Source organism: Lepidochelys kempii, chromosome 18 (genome assembly GCF_965140285.1).
Source record: "Lepidochelys kempii isolate rLepKem1 chromosome 18, rLepKem1.hap1, whole genome shotgun sequence".
Lineage (NCBI taxonomy): Eukaryota > Metazoa > Chordata > Testudines > Cheloniidae > Lepidochelys > Lepidochelys kempii.
This window is the reverse complement of record NC_136397.1, coordinates 2,857,182-2,876,963: the sequence shown is the minus strand read 5'-3', so window position 1 is coordinate 2,876,963 and position 19,782 is coordinate 2,857,182. Positions and strand designations below refer to the sequence as shown.

The window sequence follows — 19,782 nt, the reverse complement described above, 5'->3', positions numbered from 1 at the left end:
GTTTCGACCTTCAGGAGGAGTCCACCTAGAATCCCTCTTTCTGTAGTGTTGGTAGGGAGACCTCTGTGGATTAGTATGCTGTTCAGAGGTATTTTGGAAATATTCCTTGAGTCGGAGACGTCGAAAATAGGATTCTAGGTCACCACAGAACTGTATCATGTTCGTGGGGGTGGAGGGGCAGAAGGAGAGGCCCCGAGATAGAACAGCTGCTTCTGCTATGATTCTGTGAAACAGTGAGGTGGCAAAATTTGCAGATACAAAATTACTCAAGATAGTTTAAATCTAAAGCAGACTGTGAAGATTTACAAGGGGATTTCACAAAACAGAGATCTCTCAAAAAGACTCTAGAATCACAGAATCATAGAATATCAGGGTTGGAAGGGACCTCAGGAGGTCATCTAGTCCAACCCCCTGCTCAAAGCAGGACCAACCCCCAATTAAATCATCCCAGCCAGGGCTTTGTCAAGCCTGACCTTAAAAACTTCTAAGGAAGGAGATTCTACCACCTCCCTAGGTAACGCATTCCAGTGTTTCACCACCCTCCTAGTGAAAAAGTTTTTCCTCATATCCAACCTAAACCTCCCCCACTGCAACTTGAGACCATTACTCTTTGTCCTGTCCTCTTCTACCACTGAGAATAGTCTAGAACCATCCTCTCTGGAACCACCTCTCAGGTAGTTGAAAGCAGCTATCAAATCCCCCCTCATTCTTCTCTTCTGCAGACTAAACAATCCCAGTTCCCTCAGCCTCTCCTCATAAGTCATGTGTTCCAGACCCCTAATCATTTTTGTTGCCCTACGCTGGACTCTCTCCAATTTATCCATATCCTTCTTGTAGTGTGGGGCCCAACACTGGACACAGTACTCCAGATGAGGCCTCACCAATGTCGAATAGAGGGGGACGATCACATCCCTCGATCTGCTGGCAATGTCCCTACTTATACATCCCAAAATGCCATTGGCCTTCTTGGCAACAAGAGCACACTGCTGACTCATATCCAGCTTCTCGTCCACTGTCACCCCTAGGTCCTTTTCCACAGAACTGCTGCCTAGCCATTTGGTCCCTAGTCTGTAGCGGTGCATTGGGTTCTTCCGTCCTAAGTGTAGGACCCTGCACTTATCCTTATTGAACCTCATCAGATTTCTTTTGGCCCAATCCTCCAATTTGTCTAGGTCCCTCTGTATCCTATCCCTGCCCTCCGGCGTATCTACCACTCCTCCCAGTTTAGTATCATCCGCAAATTTGCTGACTCTAACTGATCACTTAGATTAGCTGACATTTCTACCATTCTTCTCTGTACAGTCATGCCTGATTGACTGACATTCTCAAATATTCCCCTTTTCTGGACATAACTCAGATCCAGCAATCAACGTACAGTTTTTTAAAAGCTCACCTTCTGTGAAGCATTTCCCAGCAGGAATTCCTTAGAAAATTTGAAAGCTTACTTTAGTAACCATATCGTTCTCGGTGCTCACGTTCTTGAAAATTTGCTGGTCTCTACTAAGGTTTTTTTGCTAAACTGGCTGCTTTAATTATTTTTTCATGGGGGATCAGTTTGGCGAGATTGAAACCCAAACATCCCAAAGTGCTACCGAAGGTTGTGTTCTTTCGGAAGGGCTAATGTTTCATGACACGTGAGGCACAGTGTTTGTCTTTGGAAACAGTACATAAGTATTTACTCCTCCATTCAGTGTTGAAAACTCTGCTCTGATTCTCTTTTTCTTCTCACTCATGGTATCCATTATGAAGCTCAAGATTTTGTTGAATAAATTCACACAAGGGAAACAGTCACACACAAAGAGAAGAGAGATCTCATGGCACACTAGCAAGGCACTGATGGTGTGTGGAAGTCTGTAGAGGGGGAAAGAAACAGCACCCGTAGGGTGACCTGATCGCAGCAGTAATATAGGACCCACCCCCACCCCGCTTGGCCCCACCATCACACCCCTCTTCACCCCCCAGGGGTCACTATATTACTGCACACAGCAGTCAATCAATGCAGTTGTAAATAAATCTCTGCATTATGCATGTTTGTATAACTTTTATTTGACTTTGTATTGAAACTTAGTAATATGTTATAGCAGGCCTCTAAGGTAGTATAATTAAGGTAAAAGAAAAATGTCTTTTTGCTAGAAGTAGAATAAGATCTTCCCCTCCACTTTGTAATCAATGGCCCTGTTGAATGAGGAAGGCATGGAAGGGAAGTACCTCCAGACAGCTGCAACCCTTGGAGAGGGGATGGGAGCCAGACCAAGGACAATCAAGTGGGCTGACTAGAGAAGAGCAGACATACTGATGGCCTTGGGGGTTAGAAGCAAGCATCTTCCTTTGGGAACACCCTCTTTGCAGCATTGGGACGACCCCTAGCCCAGAGAAAAGCAGCAAAAAGGACCAATAGATTTTGAATCTGGGAGATTTGCCCCCCTCCAGCCACCAACTTGCCTCTCACCTCCTCAGCCCCCCTCCCAAGTATAAAGCCTCATTCAAAGACCCAGGGGGTCACTATATTAATGCACACAGCAGTCAATCAATGCAGTACCAAAAATTAAAATACTGAAAATGGATATCCCCCTCCAGCCACCAACTTGCAGCTTGCCTCCTCCCCCTTCCCCCTAAGTATAAAGCCTCGCTGCCACTGCCTACCCGTTTGCCTCGTCATCCCCCCAGCTCGCCTACTCGCCCCCCCGCAGCCTGCTCACCTCCTCAGCCCCACCCCCGCCGCCGGCTAACCTGCGCGCCCCCCCCCCACTGCCAGCCCGCTCGGCTCATCATCCCCCCACTCCCCCCGACTCGCCTTCTCACCCCCCACAGGCCGCACAGTGAGCCCACACGGGCCACATGCGCCCTGGGGGCCGTATGTTGTGCAGGTCTGCTCTAGAGACTGAGACCAATAATATGAGACCAGGCAAAACGACACTGATAAAATAAAATCTGGTTCAAAGTTCTGCGTAAGAGACCGGGGCTCTTCTGCAGCAGCTCAGCTGCCCCCCTCGTGTTCCACACCCCGCATGTGTCTGGCCTCTCGCTCTAGACAGTGCTTTTGACAGTGGGATACGTCGTAGGGTAGGGCCTGATCTTCGCTTGTCTCTCATAGAAGGCGAGATTTTTTTAAGAGCTCAGCATCCACCAGGCCCCCATCCGCTGAGTTCTTTGGAAAATTCTGACCTATGTGGCACTGATATAAGTCCAGTGTGGGTATGAAACACACCCAAGCTGGACTCCTCTGCTCAGTCACACCAGTAGTTGTCTTCTACACCTGCCCAGCCTGGGGGTCAGTGACAACCCAGCATGCAATGCAGAGCAGAATTGGACCCACTAGGTATATGTGAAGGGTTTCGAAGAACAGTTTCAAAGCTACAGGAATGCCAGAGTATAGCATGAAATCCCTGAAGAAAGAATTCCTCATTTTACACAATCTTCCTGCCACCATGCTGCCCAACTGCAAAGAGCCCTGGGGTTATTGGCGCCACATTAGCCCCAACAAAGGGAAGCCCCTGCCCCCCAAGAAATACGCCCATGACGGGATTTCTACAATTGCTTTATTATCTGCCCAGGAAAGTTTCTCCAAGATGTGGCTCTTTCAGCTTATCATGCATTATTAGCGATGGTCTGAAAGAAAAGCAAACCAAAGTATATCAGGTCAGGACACAATAAACTGCAGCAGAAATCATATCCTCGGGGCTTCTGAAGCCCTTTGCATGTGTAACGTGATGCCCCCTGGGTGGCTCGAACCTGGGACCTTGGGATTGTAACTAACTCAGCAACCTCTCGTGCCTGAGCTAAAAAAGCTGCTTCCCTTAGCCAAGGCTGGAGCAGGCTCATCAGACTCCACCTCTAGGCCAGCAGCTCCCAAACTTTTTACTAAGACAACCCATCAACTGCATTTTGTCTTTTTGTCACCATTGCCCCTGCTCACCCTCCCCTCCTCAGTCCTCTAGCTCCTGTTCTCCCCTCCCTTCCCTTTCTCAGCCCTTCAGCTTCCTGCTCCCCTTTCTCTCCCCAGCTCTCACTCTCCCAGTCCTGCAGATCCCACCAACCCCCTGCAGCCAGGCCACAAATCACTACCCAGCTGTGGACTGTCCATTCGCTGGCTCTGGTCACTTCCTCCATGCTGTGACTGCTGTCCAGGCCCTGCTCTCATGTCCCCGGGGCAGCAGCCACAGCATGGAGGAAGTGGCCAGAGAGGGAAGTGACCACCCAGTCAGCAGCCGCTCCCCATCCAGCAGGTGCCTGGGAGGCGCTTCGTCCACCGCCCAGAGGAAGTGAGAGCACGGGGGGCCCAGACCCTTCCTACGACCCACCATTTGGGCTGGGGGTGTCCATTGCCACAGCACGTGGGCGTGGCTCACACTCCCCGCCACGTGCCAGAGGTTACCCAGGTCCGGGCCCTTGCCTGACACAATCTGCCCTTCTCGGTGCACTCCAACAAGGAAGGGGAAAATGGTTGCCCCCCAAATCACCTGCTAGGGAAACAGAGGCCTCAAAGGCCCAGGCCTGCTCTCTGTGATGCCGGTTTGACACTTGTAGAGTTCATCTGGGCCAGTTTGTGCCCTGAGTTACACGGGTGTAAATCCAGAGTCACGCCACTCACTGCTGTAACTGAAAGGGGAGCCTGTTCCCAGACTCCGGAGGAACTCCGCCGATTGGCACTGGGAGCAGTGAGATCCAAATCCGGCCCCAAGGGGTTAACGTGAGTGACGCAGCCAGAGCACAGGGCAGCAGAGCTGGGATGATAGCGCGCAATTCCAGCTTGCAGATGCATGCTCAGCTGCTAGGCCAAACACCTCCCTCTGCCTGCCTTGAGCCCCTGCTCGCTGCAGGACAGAGCTCACAGCCAAGCCAGATGTTCTGTCTCAAACCATCCCTGTAGCCGGGTGGTGCTGCAGGCCACCGAGCATCCTGCTTACGGCTCTGGGCCATGTGCCCAAAATGCCGGCTCCCAGCAGACTCCAGGGTCATCACATGTGTCAGTGGAGAAGCACATCCGAGCTAGTTTGCCTTCAATATCTACTGTGCTGAGACCAGCTCTTCCAGGCTCCAGATCTTACAGAAACCCCTTTGCAGGCCAGACTCAGCTGTTCCTTATTTTGCTCTGCAGTGACATGAGCTGCGTCTGAGTTCCCAGCTGCCGGAAGAGGTGAGGCGCAAGGGGGACCAGAGATGATATCACATGCTCTGAGGGGCCCTGCTTGCTCAGCTCTGTGTGTGGGGCAGCTGGCTGTGATCTCTGGATGGGGCCCGTGGCACTGATCTTGGCTCAGAGCCCCAGGAGGACACCACTCTCAAGGGTGCAAATTCTGTTCATGGAGACAGCCCCAAACATTGTCCATCTGGGGCCTCCCGTCCTGTCCATTTACTGTGGGTGACCTCCCAGAACCCCCTGCCTGGCCATTTGATTTCTCCCTGACGCTCCCCAGCAGAAGACCTCCCTGCCACTGCCCGCGCAGTAACATGGCTGGGGGTCTCACCTCTGCAATCCAGTCATCAAAGGCAGAGACGCGGGTGAAAACGGTGGGTCTCTTTAAGGTGTTGCAGCCATAGGAAGAGACAAAGCTGGCGATGCCATGCACCTGCCATCTCCCATCAGAAGCCCGGCAGTTAAGGGGGCCACCAGAGTCACCCTGAAAGAGAGCCAGCCCCCCGTGAGTGAGGGTGTCAGATCCCCGATCCCTCACTCACCGCCTGCTGGGCTACAGCTGTGCACCAGGCTCTGGGGGCAAAGTCCAGCACGTCACTGGAGCCATCTCCAAGGCTGTCACCGCAGGGAGGCCTACCCAGTGCCTTGAACTCTCTCAGCCAGCACTGGCTGTGAAATGGTCAGGCGGAGAGGAGGAAAAATATTCCAGTGCAGCTGAGTCTGACCTCGCAGCCCTTCTCCGCACTGCTGCTCTTAGTCACGGGATCAGGCGAACAAAGACAAGGCTTTTGCATCCGCTGCAGGAATGTCTGAGCAGGAGTGTTACCTACGCCTGGGGCAGGGTGAACAGGGAGCTTTTCACTCAGATGCTCCTATTCACCCAAAGCAAATTTCCAGCCTGACATGTACCATTAACAGGTCTCACAGCATTGGTGTTACAGCCTCACTGCTCTGGCTTCTCCTCCCTGACCGGCTGACGTGTAAGTCACCAAGAGACCAGACACGGTCAGCTTTACAGTCCATCTGTGGTGTGCTTGCAGTGCCAACCGCCCGCTGTGTGTCCAGAAGTGACAGCTACAGCCCAAACTGCAGGCACCAGCTGATTACCGGGAGAAATGGTGAATTACTATGAATCACACTCACAGTTCAGAACTTCCCAACCCTGCAACTGATGAGCAGAGAAACATGGATAAATCATTCCCTGAAAGTTCCTTGCTCAGCTAGTCTAATGGGCTTTGCCTGTGGGGAAGGGCAGCAGGCTGGGCACCTGCCTGCCAAAGGGAGCCAGCCTGTCAAAGCTGGGTGTAGGCTGGGTGTAGGCTGGGTGGAGGTGGGTTTCTGCCTCCTGCGACCTTCCTGTACTTTGGTGGGTGCAGTGAGTGCTGCTGACAACAGTGACAAAGCGTGTGACCCCCTGGTAACAGCTGAGTCACCCCTGTACGTTGGGCTAGTGGGCGTGTGCATCGGATGCGGTAGTTTGGTCAGACAGATCACATGCGCACACTTGCTTGCACGCAGTGTTGTCCGCCACTCTCTTTCCAGCCCTGTACTCACATTGCAGCCTGATCTGATGTCCCCGCCAGCGCAGACCATGCTCTCTCTGATAGCGGTGCTGCCCCACCAGTCAGGCTGGGTGCAGTGCTCATAGTCCACCACCGGGAGCAGAGCCTGCTGCAGCTTGTCAGGGAGGGATCCGCCAGCTGCAAACAGAAGATGCACCCTTACCCAGTGACACCAAGCCCAAGTACTGGGTTCGAGTCCCACCTCTCCTGATTCATTCAGGGCTCTATCCCATGCAGCGCTGAGCACTCCTGGGAGCTGTTGATCACCTTCAGCTCCAATGGAAGTCAGTGGGAGCTGGGAGCACTCAGCACCTTGCAGGAGAAGGCCCTGGGTGATGTTTGGCTCCTGCTGCTCCTGACACTCCCACAGAACCAGAGAGAGCCTGGGCTGGTTGGAGGAGCTGGTGATGAACTAGGGAACCTGTCACCCCTTCCTCCCCAGCTTGACACCCTCCCACATGGGTTCCAGTCAATGCTCACTGCTGTCTGAAGGCTGCTTGCTGGAGGGGCGGGTGCCCATGTCCCAGAATAACTAGTTCTGGCGACACAAATTGGCAGCCTCAGCAGCTGCCCTGGTGGCCCTTGAGGAGGCCCCCCTAGGCCAGGATCGAGGCACATTGGCAAGGGGCAATGCATGGGGAAGAAACCCTGAGCTGCCCATGCTGCACTTCATTTGTGGAGACTGGCCTCCAGTCTCCGGGGCTGGAGCTCTGCTGCCACTCAGTGCTAGCGAGAAAGAAAACCAGCCAGAGGAACAATTAACTAATTGCATCCCTCCAAGCCGCGTCCCCAGCGTGGCTGCCCTTGTGCTTTCCCACGAGAGAGCTCCCCGGGGCAGAGCAGCCCGGCACATACTGTAGAGGCGCCCCCAGCCAGTGATGTAGCAGGGATAGTTGTTGGGCAGGACCTCGCCTGCGGGCGGGAGGCAGCCCAGCTGCACTGTGTCGTTGAGCTCAGCACTCCGGGACAGCTTGATCAGGGCAATGTCGTTCCTGCAAGAGAACGAGTCAGAGCTCACTGGAGGGGCAGATGGCTCAGGGGTCTGGCAATGGAGCCGTCTGCCAGCAGGCCGAGCGAGAAGCCACGGATGTCACAGGGCAGCAGCTGTTATTGGCTCGGGGCTCAGTCCAGTTCTCCGTGGGATAGGTGTTCACAGCATGACAGACCCCCCCTTACAGGCAGCCTGACCAGAGAGGCCTGGAGACTGCACTTGAGGTGTCCCCACGGGTTGGGGGGGTGGGGGGGGCTGTTCTCCTGCTCCATGGATTGAAGACATCCCTGCCCAGGGCTAAAAACCCGCCCCTTGCACCACGAGGGGGACAATATGTCCCTGGCACAGAGCTTGGCAAAGAGAGCCCAGGGGAGCCCACAGCCCTGCTCACCGGTCCCTTCCCAAAGGAAGGGCAGCGTGTGCTGATCAGGACGTAGACCCCAGCCCTGTCGCGTCACAGGCCTGCCCAGGGCCTGCTCTGCTATGAGGGGAACCTGTGGCCTGGGAGCCAGCATGGCAGATAAAGCCACACTATTCCCCTGCTGGCTTTTTCAGCCCCTCAGCACCCACTGGCCTGAAGAGTGCTGCCCACAGCACCAGTGTCAGGCCCAGGGTCCTTACATGGGAACAGCTCTGTGTGTGTCTTTCCCTCCCCAGCCATTCTTATAAACAGACTGTTCCCTGCCTGCCGCTGCCCTCCCTGGGAGCCCTGCCGCCCCCAGGCAGCTCAGAAGGGAGGGCAGCTGCAGCCTGGCACATGCCTGCATTGCCTTACCCGCAGGCCACGCAGATGGGCTTCCAGCGAGGGTGGACGAAGATGTCCTCATGATTCACTGGGATGTGCTGCTCAGGGCCCTCTGCCACGCTTCTGTCATACTCCCCCAGCACTACCTTGTAGGTGAGGGATTTACTGAAAGGAAACCCCCGAGAGCCTGTGAGGAGACAGCCCGGGGATTGCAGCAGGGGCAGCATGGGGGGGGCAGCCTGCAGTGCCCCCTCGGGCTCAGAGGGGTTGGAGTCCCGCACACCACGCAGGAGACATCACCCTAGTCCCTGTGTCGGCCCCTAGCCCATATCATGATCAGCAGCACACACCCCAGCTGGCACGGCCTGGCCCTGCGGGACTCGGGGCCCAGACAGCCCCTCATGCGGGGACACACAGCACAGGGACACTGTCGTGGCGGGACTGGCCCCTCTAAGGAGAGTCAGGGCCACTCTACCCATGATGGGCTTCTTTAAAGAGACTGAACCTATCTTGAGCCCCCTTCCCCCATAGTAATTAGGTGCTCAGCAGCTAACTGGTTAATGAGCATTTGGGCCTGTTAAGGGGCTCCCAGAGCTCAGCTGAAGGAGGTGCTCTTGGAGGGAGGGCCTGGGAGCCTTTTAACAGGACCAGAGCCTCACTAAGCAGATGAACTAAATGAATCATCCCAGGAGAAGGGGAATGTCTCTGAAAGACTCTGAGTGGGCGGGGAACCCAGAACAGGGGCTGACATAGGTGTAGTTTGACTTCTATATTTGGGGCTCCAGTCAGGCCAATGGGGCCATACATGGAGGGGACAATTCCGTGCCTGCCCACAGAGGCACCATTTCAGATGGGGGTGGGGGGTGCACAACTTTAACTGTGATTCCGGGGGGTACTTACGCAACTGAAAACTCTAGCGTTTTTGCAGATAATAACTTAGAAATTATCTGATAGGAACACGGTACCTAATTCCTATATCAAGAAACAAAATTAAATAAATATTAGACCCACTCAGCTCTAATACTGACATGCTCTGACACCTTGTGGGAAGTCACTTAAAGGACACTGGTTGGGTTTAAAATGGTAATGTCTATTCTTACTCAGATACACTTACTGAAGTCAGAAGGGGCCAGCATGAGCATCTAGTCCGACCTCCTGCACCTCGCAGGCCACAGAACCTCACCCACCCACGCCTGTAACAGACCCCTAGCCGCTGGCTGAGTTACTGAACTCCTCAAATCACGGTTTAAAGACTTCAAGTTACAGATAATTCACCATTTACACTAGTTTAAACCTGCAAGTGACCCATGCCCCATGGTCCATGCTGCAGAAGAAGAAAACCCTCCAGGGTCTCTGCCAATCTGACCCAGGGAAAAATTCTTTCCCGACCCCAAATATGGTGATCAGTTAGATCTTGAGCATGTGGGTAAGACCCACCAGGCAGATACCTGGGAAAGAATTCTCTGTAGTAACTCAGAGCTCTCCCCATCTAGTGTTCCATCTCCAGCAATTGGGGATTTTTGCTACAGGCAGTCGCCGATGGGCCACACACCATTGTAGGCAGTCCTGTCATAGCATCCCCTCCATAAACTTATCAAGTTCAGTCTTGATAGCCAGTTAAGTTTTTTGCCCCCACTGCTCCCCTTGAAAGGCTGTTCCAGAACTTCACTCCTCTGATGATTAGAGATCTCTGTCTAATTTCAAGCCTAAACTTCTTGATGGCCAGTTTATATCCATTTCTTCTGGGGTCCACATTGGCGCTTAACTTAAATAACTCCTCTCCCTCCCTGGTATTTATCCCTCTGATGTATTTATAGGGAGCAATCATAGCTTCCCTCAGCCTTCTATTGGTTGGGCTAAACAAGCCAAGCTCCTTGAGGTGCCTCTCCTAAGGTAGGTTTTCCATTCTTCAGATCATCCTAGTAGCCCTTCTCTGCACCTGTTCAGTTTGAATTCATCTTTCTTAAACATGGGAGACCAGAACTGCACACAGTATTCCAGGTGAGGTCTCACCAGTGCCTTATATAATGATACTAACACTTCCCTCTCTCTACTGGAAATACCTCGCCTGATGCATCCTAGGACTGTGTTAGATTTTTCATGGTCACATCACATTGACGGCTCAAGTCATCCTGTGATCAGCCAATATGTGCAGCTCTTTCTCCTCCTCTTTCACTTCCAACTGATAAGTCCTCAGCATATAGCAAAATTTCTTGTTGTTAGGCCCTAAATGCATGACCTTGCACTTTGAACTATTAAATATCATTCCATTTCTCAAAAAGAACAGGAGTACTTGTGGCACCTTAGAGACTAACCAATTTATTTGAGCATAAGCTTTCGTGAGCTACAGCTCACTGCATCGGATGCATGCAGTGGAAAATACAGTGGGGAGATTTTATATACACAGAGAACATGAAACAATGGGTCTATTACTCCAGTTTACAAGGTCATCGAGATCTTCTTGTATGGTATTCCGGTTCTCCTCTATATTGGCTATACCTCCCCGCTTTGTGTCATCTTCAAATTTTATTAGGACACTCCCACTTGTTGTGCCAAGGTCATTAATAAAAAATGTTTAATCAGATCCAAGACTGATCCCTGAGGAACTCCGCTAGTAACCTCCCTCCAGCCTGACAGTTCACCTTTCAGTAGGACCTGTTGCAGTCTCCCCTTCAACAAGTTCCTTATCCACCTTTCAGTTCTCTTATTAATCCCCATCTTCTCCAGTTTAACTAATCATTTCTCATGTGGAACTGTATCAAAAGCCTTCCTGACATCCAGGTAGATTAGATCTACTGTATTTCCTTTGTCTAAAATATCAGTTCTCTTCTCAAAGAAAGATAGCAGTAACTTGTTACCACCTCTTGAATAGAACAATTGAAACAACTGTAGAAAAATCTACAATTACTTTCTATCATTTAGGCTACTCACTTTTTGCAGTTCACCAAGCTTGGAACAGATCATTTAACTTTAGGGAAACTCCTAACAGCCCTTTCTTATCTTAATCACCCGCTAATCACTCTGTTTAGAAAAAAGAAAAGGAGTACTTGTGGCACCTTAGAGACTAACCAATTTATTTGAGCATGAGCTTTCGTGGCTCACGAAAGCTCATGCTCAAATAAATTGGTTAGTCTCTAAGGTGCCACAAGTACTCCTTTTCTTTTTGCGAATACAGACTAACACGGCTGTTCCTCTGAAATCTGTTTAGAAACAAAATTCTGACTCCCTGCCTCTGGGGCACAAGCTGGGAGCAGTCTCCTGTCTCCTCTGCAGAACTCATTGCATTGCACACTCAGGCTGCCTGCCTGAGACTTGTGTGGGAGTGGGGGCAGCGCCCTCCCACGCCTGCCCAAACTCCGCCTGTGAGGGGACCATGCCTGCAGGGCCTTGCCATGCCATGAGGGCGTGCTCGGGGACAGCGCTCTGCCACAGGCCCAGCCTCTGCGCGGGTCCCACTGGTGAGCAGTGCTAGCTAATAGCCCTGTGCTCGCAGTAAGCAGCTCCGGCCTCTGCTGGGAGAAGCAGACTCTGTGCCGCACCTCCTGCAGCCAGGCCGGAGAGCTCAGGGCAGAGTGCAGTGGAGTCATGGGGGCGGGCGCGGTAGGAGCATGGTCCCTGCGGGGTGTTTCTGGGTGATCTTCTCCTAGTGCTGGTAACCAGAGCGCTAATGCTTAGTGCTTATGCAGCCCTTGATGGGCCACATCCTGCTCTGAATTGCATCGCTGCCACCACACTGACGCTGGGCGGGCAGTTGGGATTGTCCCCCCCATGGCAGAGATGGAGGGACATGGCCCAGGCTGCCGAGCGCCTCAGTTACAAGGCTCCATGTCACTCAGTTCTCTCCATCTTGGGGGTCTCCACTGCCGGCCAGGGTCAGGCGTTGGAACTGGCTGCCGCTGCTGGGAGGGCCCATTACCCGGAATGGAGCATGTCTGCTGGGAGGTCTCATGGCAAGGAGCAGCTCACTAGCCATGGCAGACCAGGGCCCTGTGGCTCCTGCCCCAAGACCCCATGGTGCGTCGGCCGCACTAAATTCTAAAGAAAAGGAGGACTTGTGGCCCCTTAGACACTAGCCAATTTATTTGAGCATAAGTTTTCATGAGCTACAGCTCACTTCATCGGATGCATTCACTGCATGCAATGTACTGGCTACTCCACGGTATGCATCCGATGAAGTGAGCTGTAGCTCATGAAAGCTCATGCTCAAATAAATTGGTTAGTGTCTAAGGGGCCACAAGTCCTCCTTTTCTTTTTGTAAATACAGACTAACACGGCTGCTACTCTGAAACCTAAATTCTAAGCAATCGGAAGAGGAGGAGGCTTACGAGATGCAGTGCGCAGCCGTCATGACCCATGTGGGAGCGATGAGGGTTCCCCCGCAGGTGTGGTGGAAAGCACCGTCCCGCTCGTACTGCAGGGAGATCTGCCAGGAGACAAGACAGGGCAGTGGGGGACGTGCTGTGGAGCTCCAGGGCTCTCCGGCTCCACTGTGGGGAGGCTCTGAACAGTGGGAGCTTTAGGGTAACATCCCATGGAACCCACCCCAACGACCATGGCCCATCGGAGTGCTAGCAGGGCTCTGGTAGCAGCTTTGGCCTGGCCCAGGTGTGGTGCCAGGGTGCCCTCTGGGCGCTGTGGATGCATGCAGCGGAGGCTGCTGTGTGAGTTACCATGATACACAGTCTGCCAGGGCAAAGCCTCTCCCTGCTCGCGCAGCACCAGGGGGCAGCAGGCACTGAGGGGCTGACCCACACGCACTGTCACTCAGAAATGCCCTGGGGTTGAGGGGAGCAGCTGGTCTCTGGCTCCCACCTAGCACTCCCTCGTGCCCACCCCTGGCAGAGCCCTGCTCGTGTCAAGTGACTAGAGGGGCTTCAGGGGGCTCTTTGGGGAAGACTCTGCCAAGGTGCTGCTGCCCCTCCCAGTGAATTTTGGGGCTTTTCTGCTTCTCCCTCTGCCCGTCAGTGCCATGGGCTGGAACATGGGCACAGACACAGAGCTGCGATCAACTGTTCACAGAGAGAAGAAATCCAGCTAAGAAAGGCAAAGGCAAGGAATCCATCCTGCCCTCCCCAGGCTGCTGTGAGCTGATGCTTGACAGGGCTCTGGTTTTCAGAGGGTGGGGCTCAGCTATGTCTGAAACCAGCCCCGTAAGTGTATCCTGAAGCTTGTGCCAATCCTGGCCTTGCGCTGCCCAGTCTGTTAGTAGGGGTGTGGAACGCACACCGGGGGACCCGCAATAGGCACAAGCTGGGATCCAGATAAAACAGCAGCAAGAATTTCATGCACATCAGATGAGGGACTTGTTCTCCCAGACCATAAGGTCAGTGGGGGGTTGCCTAAGGACTGCAGGGCAGGGCATTAACCAATGGTGAGTTTTGCTTCTTCAGTACAGCCGTGAGGAGAAGTGATGAAGAAGATGGAGTTTCTGGTCCCTTTAGCTCTCCTTTGCTCCATAACTGGGCACCGATTCAATATCCCACCCCACCCCCTTTGCTTCACCTGTCCATCACCACAAGAGCTTGGTGTGGTCAGAGCAATGCTGCAGGTCTAACCCCCCAACCCCCAGGCCTGGGGAGATTACAGCAGGGTGAATAATGGAGTTTTTTAGTCACTGGCTGCTCCAAAATTTTGGGGTGGGGGGAATTTCTTATCGACCGAAAGTGAATTTTTTTTCGGATTTTCAGGAAACCTAAACATCTGAAGAAGAAATAGATAACGATGCAGCCGTGTCAGGGTAGGACCATGTACCCGTGATGGGTCAAACAGAATATTTCATTTTGCTTTTGAGTGTTTGAAAATGTTTTAATTTTTTTTAATAAACTGGAAGTACTTTTGAAAGATTCACTTTGAATTGAGAAATCGAAACATCGAGCTTCAAAAAGTAATATTGGGGAGGGCTCCAAAAAATGTTTTCAATATTTTTCTGACCAATCAAATGCATCAAAATCAACACAAACATGGGTAAGGCTTCTGCCAACCCAAATCTGGATTTTTCAGTGGGAAAAAAAAAGTTTGCTCTGAACCCTAACACCACGCACTAGTGCAGACGGTGCGATCGGATCGAGCCTCGTTGCTGATTGGCTTTCGCTGCGTCCAACGGGGTGGATTTCACTCACCTGCCAGGGCCAGCTGTAAGCCACAGCATCCTCTCCATTCACCACCCTTGTGTGGGGGGAGTAGACTGGTGTCCCACACCCGTGGGCTGGAGGGAGAGAGCACTGTGCATTACACAGATGGCAAAGGCACCAGACCCTTCTGCTGAGCAGAGGAGGCTGGACAATGGGGAAGCGAGACATGTGGTCATGCCGGCTCACCCTCTCCAACCCAACCCTGGACATCCCCAGTAGGGTGACCAGACAGCAAATGTGAAAAATCAGGCAGGAGGTGGGGGGTAATAGGAGCCTTTATAAGAAAAAGACCCAACAATTGGGACTGTCTCTATAAAATCGGGACATCTGGTCACCCTAGTCCCCAGTCACTCCCCAGTCCTGAGGTGGAGGGGCAATCCCCTGGCCCAGGCTCTCCATGGGATGGTTACCTTGCCCATGTAGGCCTGCCCAGGGTTTCATCCCCTCCTGAGCCGACCCGTCTCCACATTTACAAATGAGGCAGGCACCAGGGCCCAATCCCCTGACAGCACCTTGCACAACCTCCGCAAGGTCGAGGGCGACCGGCGGGCTAGGCACAGGAGGAGCAAGGAGAGCTCTGTGTGCCCTGGGGCTGCAGATGGCATAACAGGCCTTCTTCCTTAAGTATGTGCTCTGTGCAGGGGCGCTGGGGCAGAGGAGAGAGCCTTCGCTCTAGCCCGTTTCTTACCACCAGCCGCAAGCAGAATGGGGATCAGCAGCCTCAGCATCTTGGTCAGATGGTCCCCAAGAGACACAGGGCCCTTTAATACTCCCCTTTATCAGAGGCTGCAGGGTAGGGAGGTGCCTAGCAGCTCCGAGAGCAGGTGTTGGAATATCCTGTGCCCGGGTGCAAGGTCACTCCGAGGAAACAGGGCCCCCCTGTCCTGCACCTGCCCGGCCTTGGGCAGATTGGACCATGGCCAATCAATGGATGCCGAGAGCGTCACTTAGCAAGCAGGCTGGGTCACAGTCAGGGTGCCCTCTAATTTTTCTCACCCTGTGCGGAATGACTTTTATTATGTGCGCCACTGTGGAGGTGAGGTGTGACACATGACCTCCACACTGGTGCACAGAACAAAAGGTATGTGGTCGGGGTGGGGCCGAGGGGTTTGGAGTGTGGGATGGGGCTCAGGGCTGGGGCAGAGGGCTGGGTGCAGGGACCGAGGGCTCTAGCTGGGGGTGCGGGCTGTGGGGTGGGGCAGAGGGATGCCGCAGGGGAGGGGGGATGAGGGTTCCAGCTGGGAGTGCAGGCTCAGGGCTGGGGCAGAGGGTTGAGCTGTAAGGGGGAGAGGGCTCCGGCAGGGGGTGTGGGCTCTGGGGTGGGGCCAGGGGTGAAGGGTTTGGGGTGCAGGCTGCCCCGGGACTACAGCAGGGAGAGAGCTCTCTCTCCCCACAGCAGCAGCACCTGGGCTGAGGGGGCAGAGGTGCCTCTCCCCGCCATGGCAGCTCTGGGGCTGGGTTGGGTTGGGTGGGTTGGGGCCAGGGGGCCGGGCGCCTCTTCCCCGTCTGCGGCAGGTCCAAGCCAGGCTGGGTTGGGGCTCGGTTGCTGCAGATCCGGGGCTGGGCTGGGGCTGGCGTGAAGAGGCACCTCTCCCTGCCGCAGCAGGTCCAGGGCTGGGGGAGAGGCATCTCTCCCTGCTGCAGCCCTGAGCGCCGGTGCAGTGCTTAATAGGCTGCTGCACGGCCATGCAGCTTACAGGGAACTTAGGTCACGGTGCTGGAGAGTGAGTGGGGCCACCTCTAGCCTGAACACTGGCCTGGGTCCCGGGGGGCTAGAGGAATGGAGTCCATCCCCCACTGTAGCCCCCTGCCGTGGGGAGGGGAATGAGCAGAAGATCTGCACAGACATAGGCCAGCTGGCCTGGTCCTGCTCCCTGCACTGGGGTAAGGACTCAGGGCCTGATCCAAGTCCCATTGAAATCACAGGAGACTCTGACTTCACTGGGAGCTGGAGCCGGCCCCTCGTAAGGGCCCTTATGGGGCGAGGGGGACGAAGGAGCAGCATGTGCCGCGTGCTGCCATTCTGCACAGGGGTCACTCACAGCAAATGGTGCTAGTAACAATGCAGCTGCTTCAGGGCAGGGCCTTGAACCTGTGAGGAGCCAGAACCCACCTGGGACGGTGTTATGATGCAGATGTTAAATTCTGGAAATTTGGTCTCACTTCATAGGTAGGGGCTGTTAATAGATGGCTTGTACAGGGTTACTAAAATCTGTTATAAACATGTCCCAGAGGCCAGCAGCATGTATTCAAAGTGGTTATAAGCTGGGGTTATGGGTGGTTATTGGCCAGGCTCACAAGCCACCCACAGATCTATTGGTCTCTATAACAATCTGCAGCAACCAATTAACCAGTTATTAAAATATCTACTTAGCCTTCGTTAGCCCTCTATAAACCGCTTCCAAATGGAACAGTCATGCAAAGTGTGCGTGTAAAGTCGATTCAGATTCAGGGTTCCCTTGTGACCATGTAGGACTTTGTACTGCTTTCTATGGGGCTCATTTTAACACCTTATTGATACAGGGTGGCTGGCCCCTTTGAGGGGAATCAGGGCCCAGTCTATCCATGATAGGCTTCGTTAAGGAGAACAAGCCCATCTCAGCCCACCATCTCAGCCCAGTAAGTAATTAACTGCCTAGGTGGCTGGTTGGCAGCTAATTGACTAAGGGGCACCTGGACCAGATAAACAGCTATCAGGGCTCAGTAGCTAGAGGGTGCTCTTAGCGAGAGGAGACACCCAGAGAGAAGCTGGCTTAGTTTATAGTACACAGGGCCCAGGAGTAGGGTAGAGGGACTCTTGGCACAAGGAGGGAGCCTTCCTGAATTCTTACACAGAGCCAGGAGGAGGCTGTGGGCTGCCTGAATTTCAGAGAGGACCCGGGCTCCAAGGGTGGATGTGAGGGGCTAAAGAAGCTGTACTCTATACAGGAGTGAATAAATAAGACATAAAGGGGGAGTCTTGGTCGAAGTACTCTGGACTGGGAGTCAATCATTGCAAGAAGGAGAAAGAGTACAGCAGGCCTGCAGGGATACGCTGTACCACAAGGCAGTGTGCATGAGGGTGGCATCCCAGTCGGGTTCTCTCTGCTAAGGGAATGCTCATTTAGCTTCCTTGACGTGTGTGTGTAGGGTGCTGTGTTGCACCTCTTGCATTTAATTTCCTTGCATTATTGTAATTGTTGGATTTAGAATAAAAGAGAAGGGCAGAGTGCTGACCTCCCATTCAGAGAGACACAGGGCCCCAAATTCCAGGGAGGTGGGGGGGCGAACTGCGTTGGTTTCTGCAGTGTCTCCTGGGGCTGGATTTGGCTTGTGTCCATTGTCTGAATGTACAAGACCAAAGTCAAATAATCACACCCAGCTCACTTCCACTGACCCCACAAGGCATTTCCCACTAGCGGCCCTTTCCCCGCCTCTGGGTCTCTGGCACAATGGCAGTTGTGACAATAAGAAAAGGAGTACATGTGGCACCTTAGAGACTAACCAATTTATTTGTCTGTTTATTTGTGACAATGGGCATCTTTTTCGAAAGGGTGGTTCCCCCATCCCCCAGGTAACAGGTGATCTCAGCTGCTGAGTTAGTCTCCCAGGCCTGCCCATCCCTGGCTGTCCTCTGCCTCCCGACCAGCCTTTCCAGGTGCTGATCCCCTTTGTGGTGTCAGCATTTGTGCCTTTCCTGAAGCACCACTCCCAGGGGAATAAGGCCCCTCTAAACAGGATCAAAATTAGTCTGGGAGCAACAGCAGGTGGTATGAAATAAGTGTTAACAATTAACAAGTGACCCTGGTTTAGCAGGAGATTTTTATTTTCTTTCCCACAAGATGATGTCAAATCTGCTGCCAGACTCCAGAGGGAGATGATAAAGGAGGAGGTGAAGGACAGAGAGCAGCAGACTTGGTTACACAAGGCTTAGGCTCTTAACTATGAAGGTGTCAGAGGCTAGGCCAACACAGCACAGTGTCTCCAAGCTTCAGTGTTATCCAGTAACCTGGGCAGGGAGTGACAGAGATGCAAAACCCCAGTGTTCTCACCAGGATGGTCAAAAATGTCCAGTCAGACTGCTTTTCCCAGGATGGGGGTGTGGGTAGAGGGTGAGAATTGCAGATTCCAACCCCCTCATTCAGAACACCTAGGCCAGGCCCCCTCTACACATCAGAAGATTTAAAAACTAATAAAATTTTCTGGATGATTTTTGAACCTTCTAGGGGGTCACATTTCAGTGCCACCACCAGAGCTAGAAAATACTTCCCCAGCTCCTCCTTGGTGTTTGAAATGGAAGCTGGGTGTCTCTCAGAATCACATGACTCCAGAAGCTGGAAGCTTTCTGAAAAACACTGACTCGTGCTAAAGCCAGGAGAGTTGCCAGCACTGGAACATTGCGGAGTGTGCTGCCCTGTCCCTGCACTCTTGCCTTCCGTCTCCAGCCTGGGGGGTTAAGCTTAAACCAGCCATGGCTGCCAGAACTAGAGCAGAGTTGAGTGTGATCTTCATGCACCAGGAGCAAATGGTGTGATGGCTGCGCTTCACTGCCATGGCATTAGCAGCAGAACCCTGATGCAGGTCATCAGACCCCACATTCCTTAAAGCCAGGAAAATGAGGGCATTGCTCGCTGTATGGCCATGCAGCACAGCCTGGTCTCTAATCTGTTACAGATGGGCATGTATGTAGCATGCTCCTGCACTCTGATCTTTGTCTGCCCCAAGGGGAAGATGCTGTCCCTTTACTAGGTGTGTGGGCCCTGATTCTCCTCTCTCTCACAGTGTAACGTGACTGGAGTAATTGCAATGTACAGCAGGGGAGTGGAAAGCAGAACCAGGCCTGGACCCAGCCAATAGCACTGTACCGAGGGCCTTGCCAGAGTTAAACAAATGGTTCCTTATGAAAGAAAATCATAACACACTTTCTAGCGACTAAACCTAACGAGTTATCCTCTCATCTAAAGAAACTCATCTCACCCAAAGATCTCTCCAGCGTTCTCAGCTAACCCTGGTTGAGATCCCACTTTCAGGAGGCAAATTTATTGTCCATTTCCTGCCTAGGTGAGGGATGCCAGGGTTTCGTCTTTATCCCTCAAAATAATAGAGCAAACTTGTGATGTGCATCGCATGATAGGGTTCTCCCCATTCTAAGAACATAATTTCCCACTACATACATAACTCCTCACACAACATCTGTACTTGTGTTTTGCGATGATGCTGATGAGCCGTGGGACACA

At 53.0% G+C, this 19,782-nt stretch overlaps 1 protein-coding gene across 1 annotated transcript; it reads right to left on the bottom strand.

Moving 5' to 3' along the window:
- Positions 1 to 3,522: 3,522 nt before the first annotated feature.
- On the bottom strand, positions 3,523 to 15,294 carry CELA3B (chymotrypsin like elastase 3B). Its single transcript, XM_073316507.2, has 8 exons — positions 15,255 to 15,294; positions 14,555 to 14,640; positions 12,761 to 12,858; positions 8,466 to 8,600; positions 7,555 to 7,691; positions 6,692 to 6,837; positions 5,469 to 5,621; positions 3,523 to 3,609 (listed from the first exon to the last, which is right to left on the bottom strand). Exons 1-8 carry the CDS (start codon positions 15,292 to 15,294, stop codon positions 3,589 to 3,591), a joined length of 816 nt encoding a protein of 271 aa, XP_073172608.1. The 3' UTR covers positions 3,523 to 3,588.
- Between the last annotated feature and the right edge of the window lie 4,488 nt (positions 15,295 to 19,782).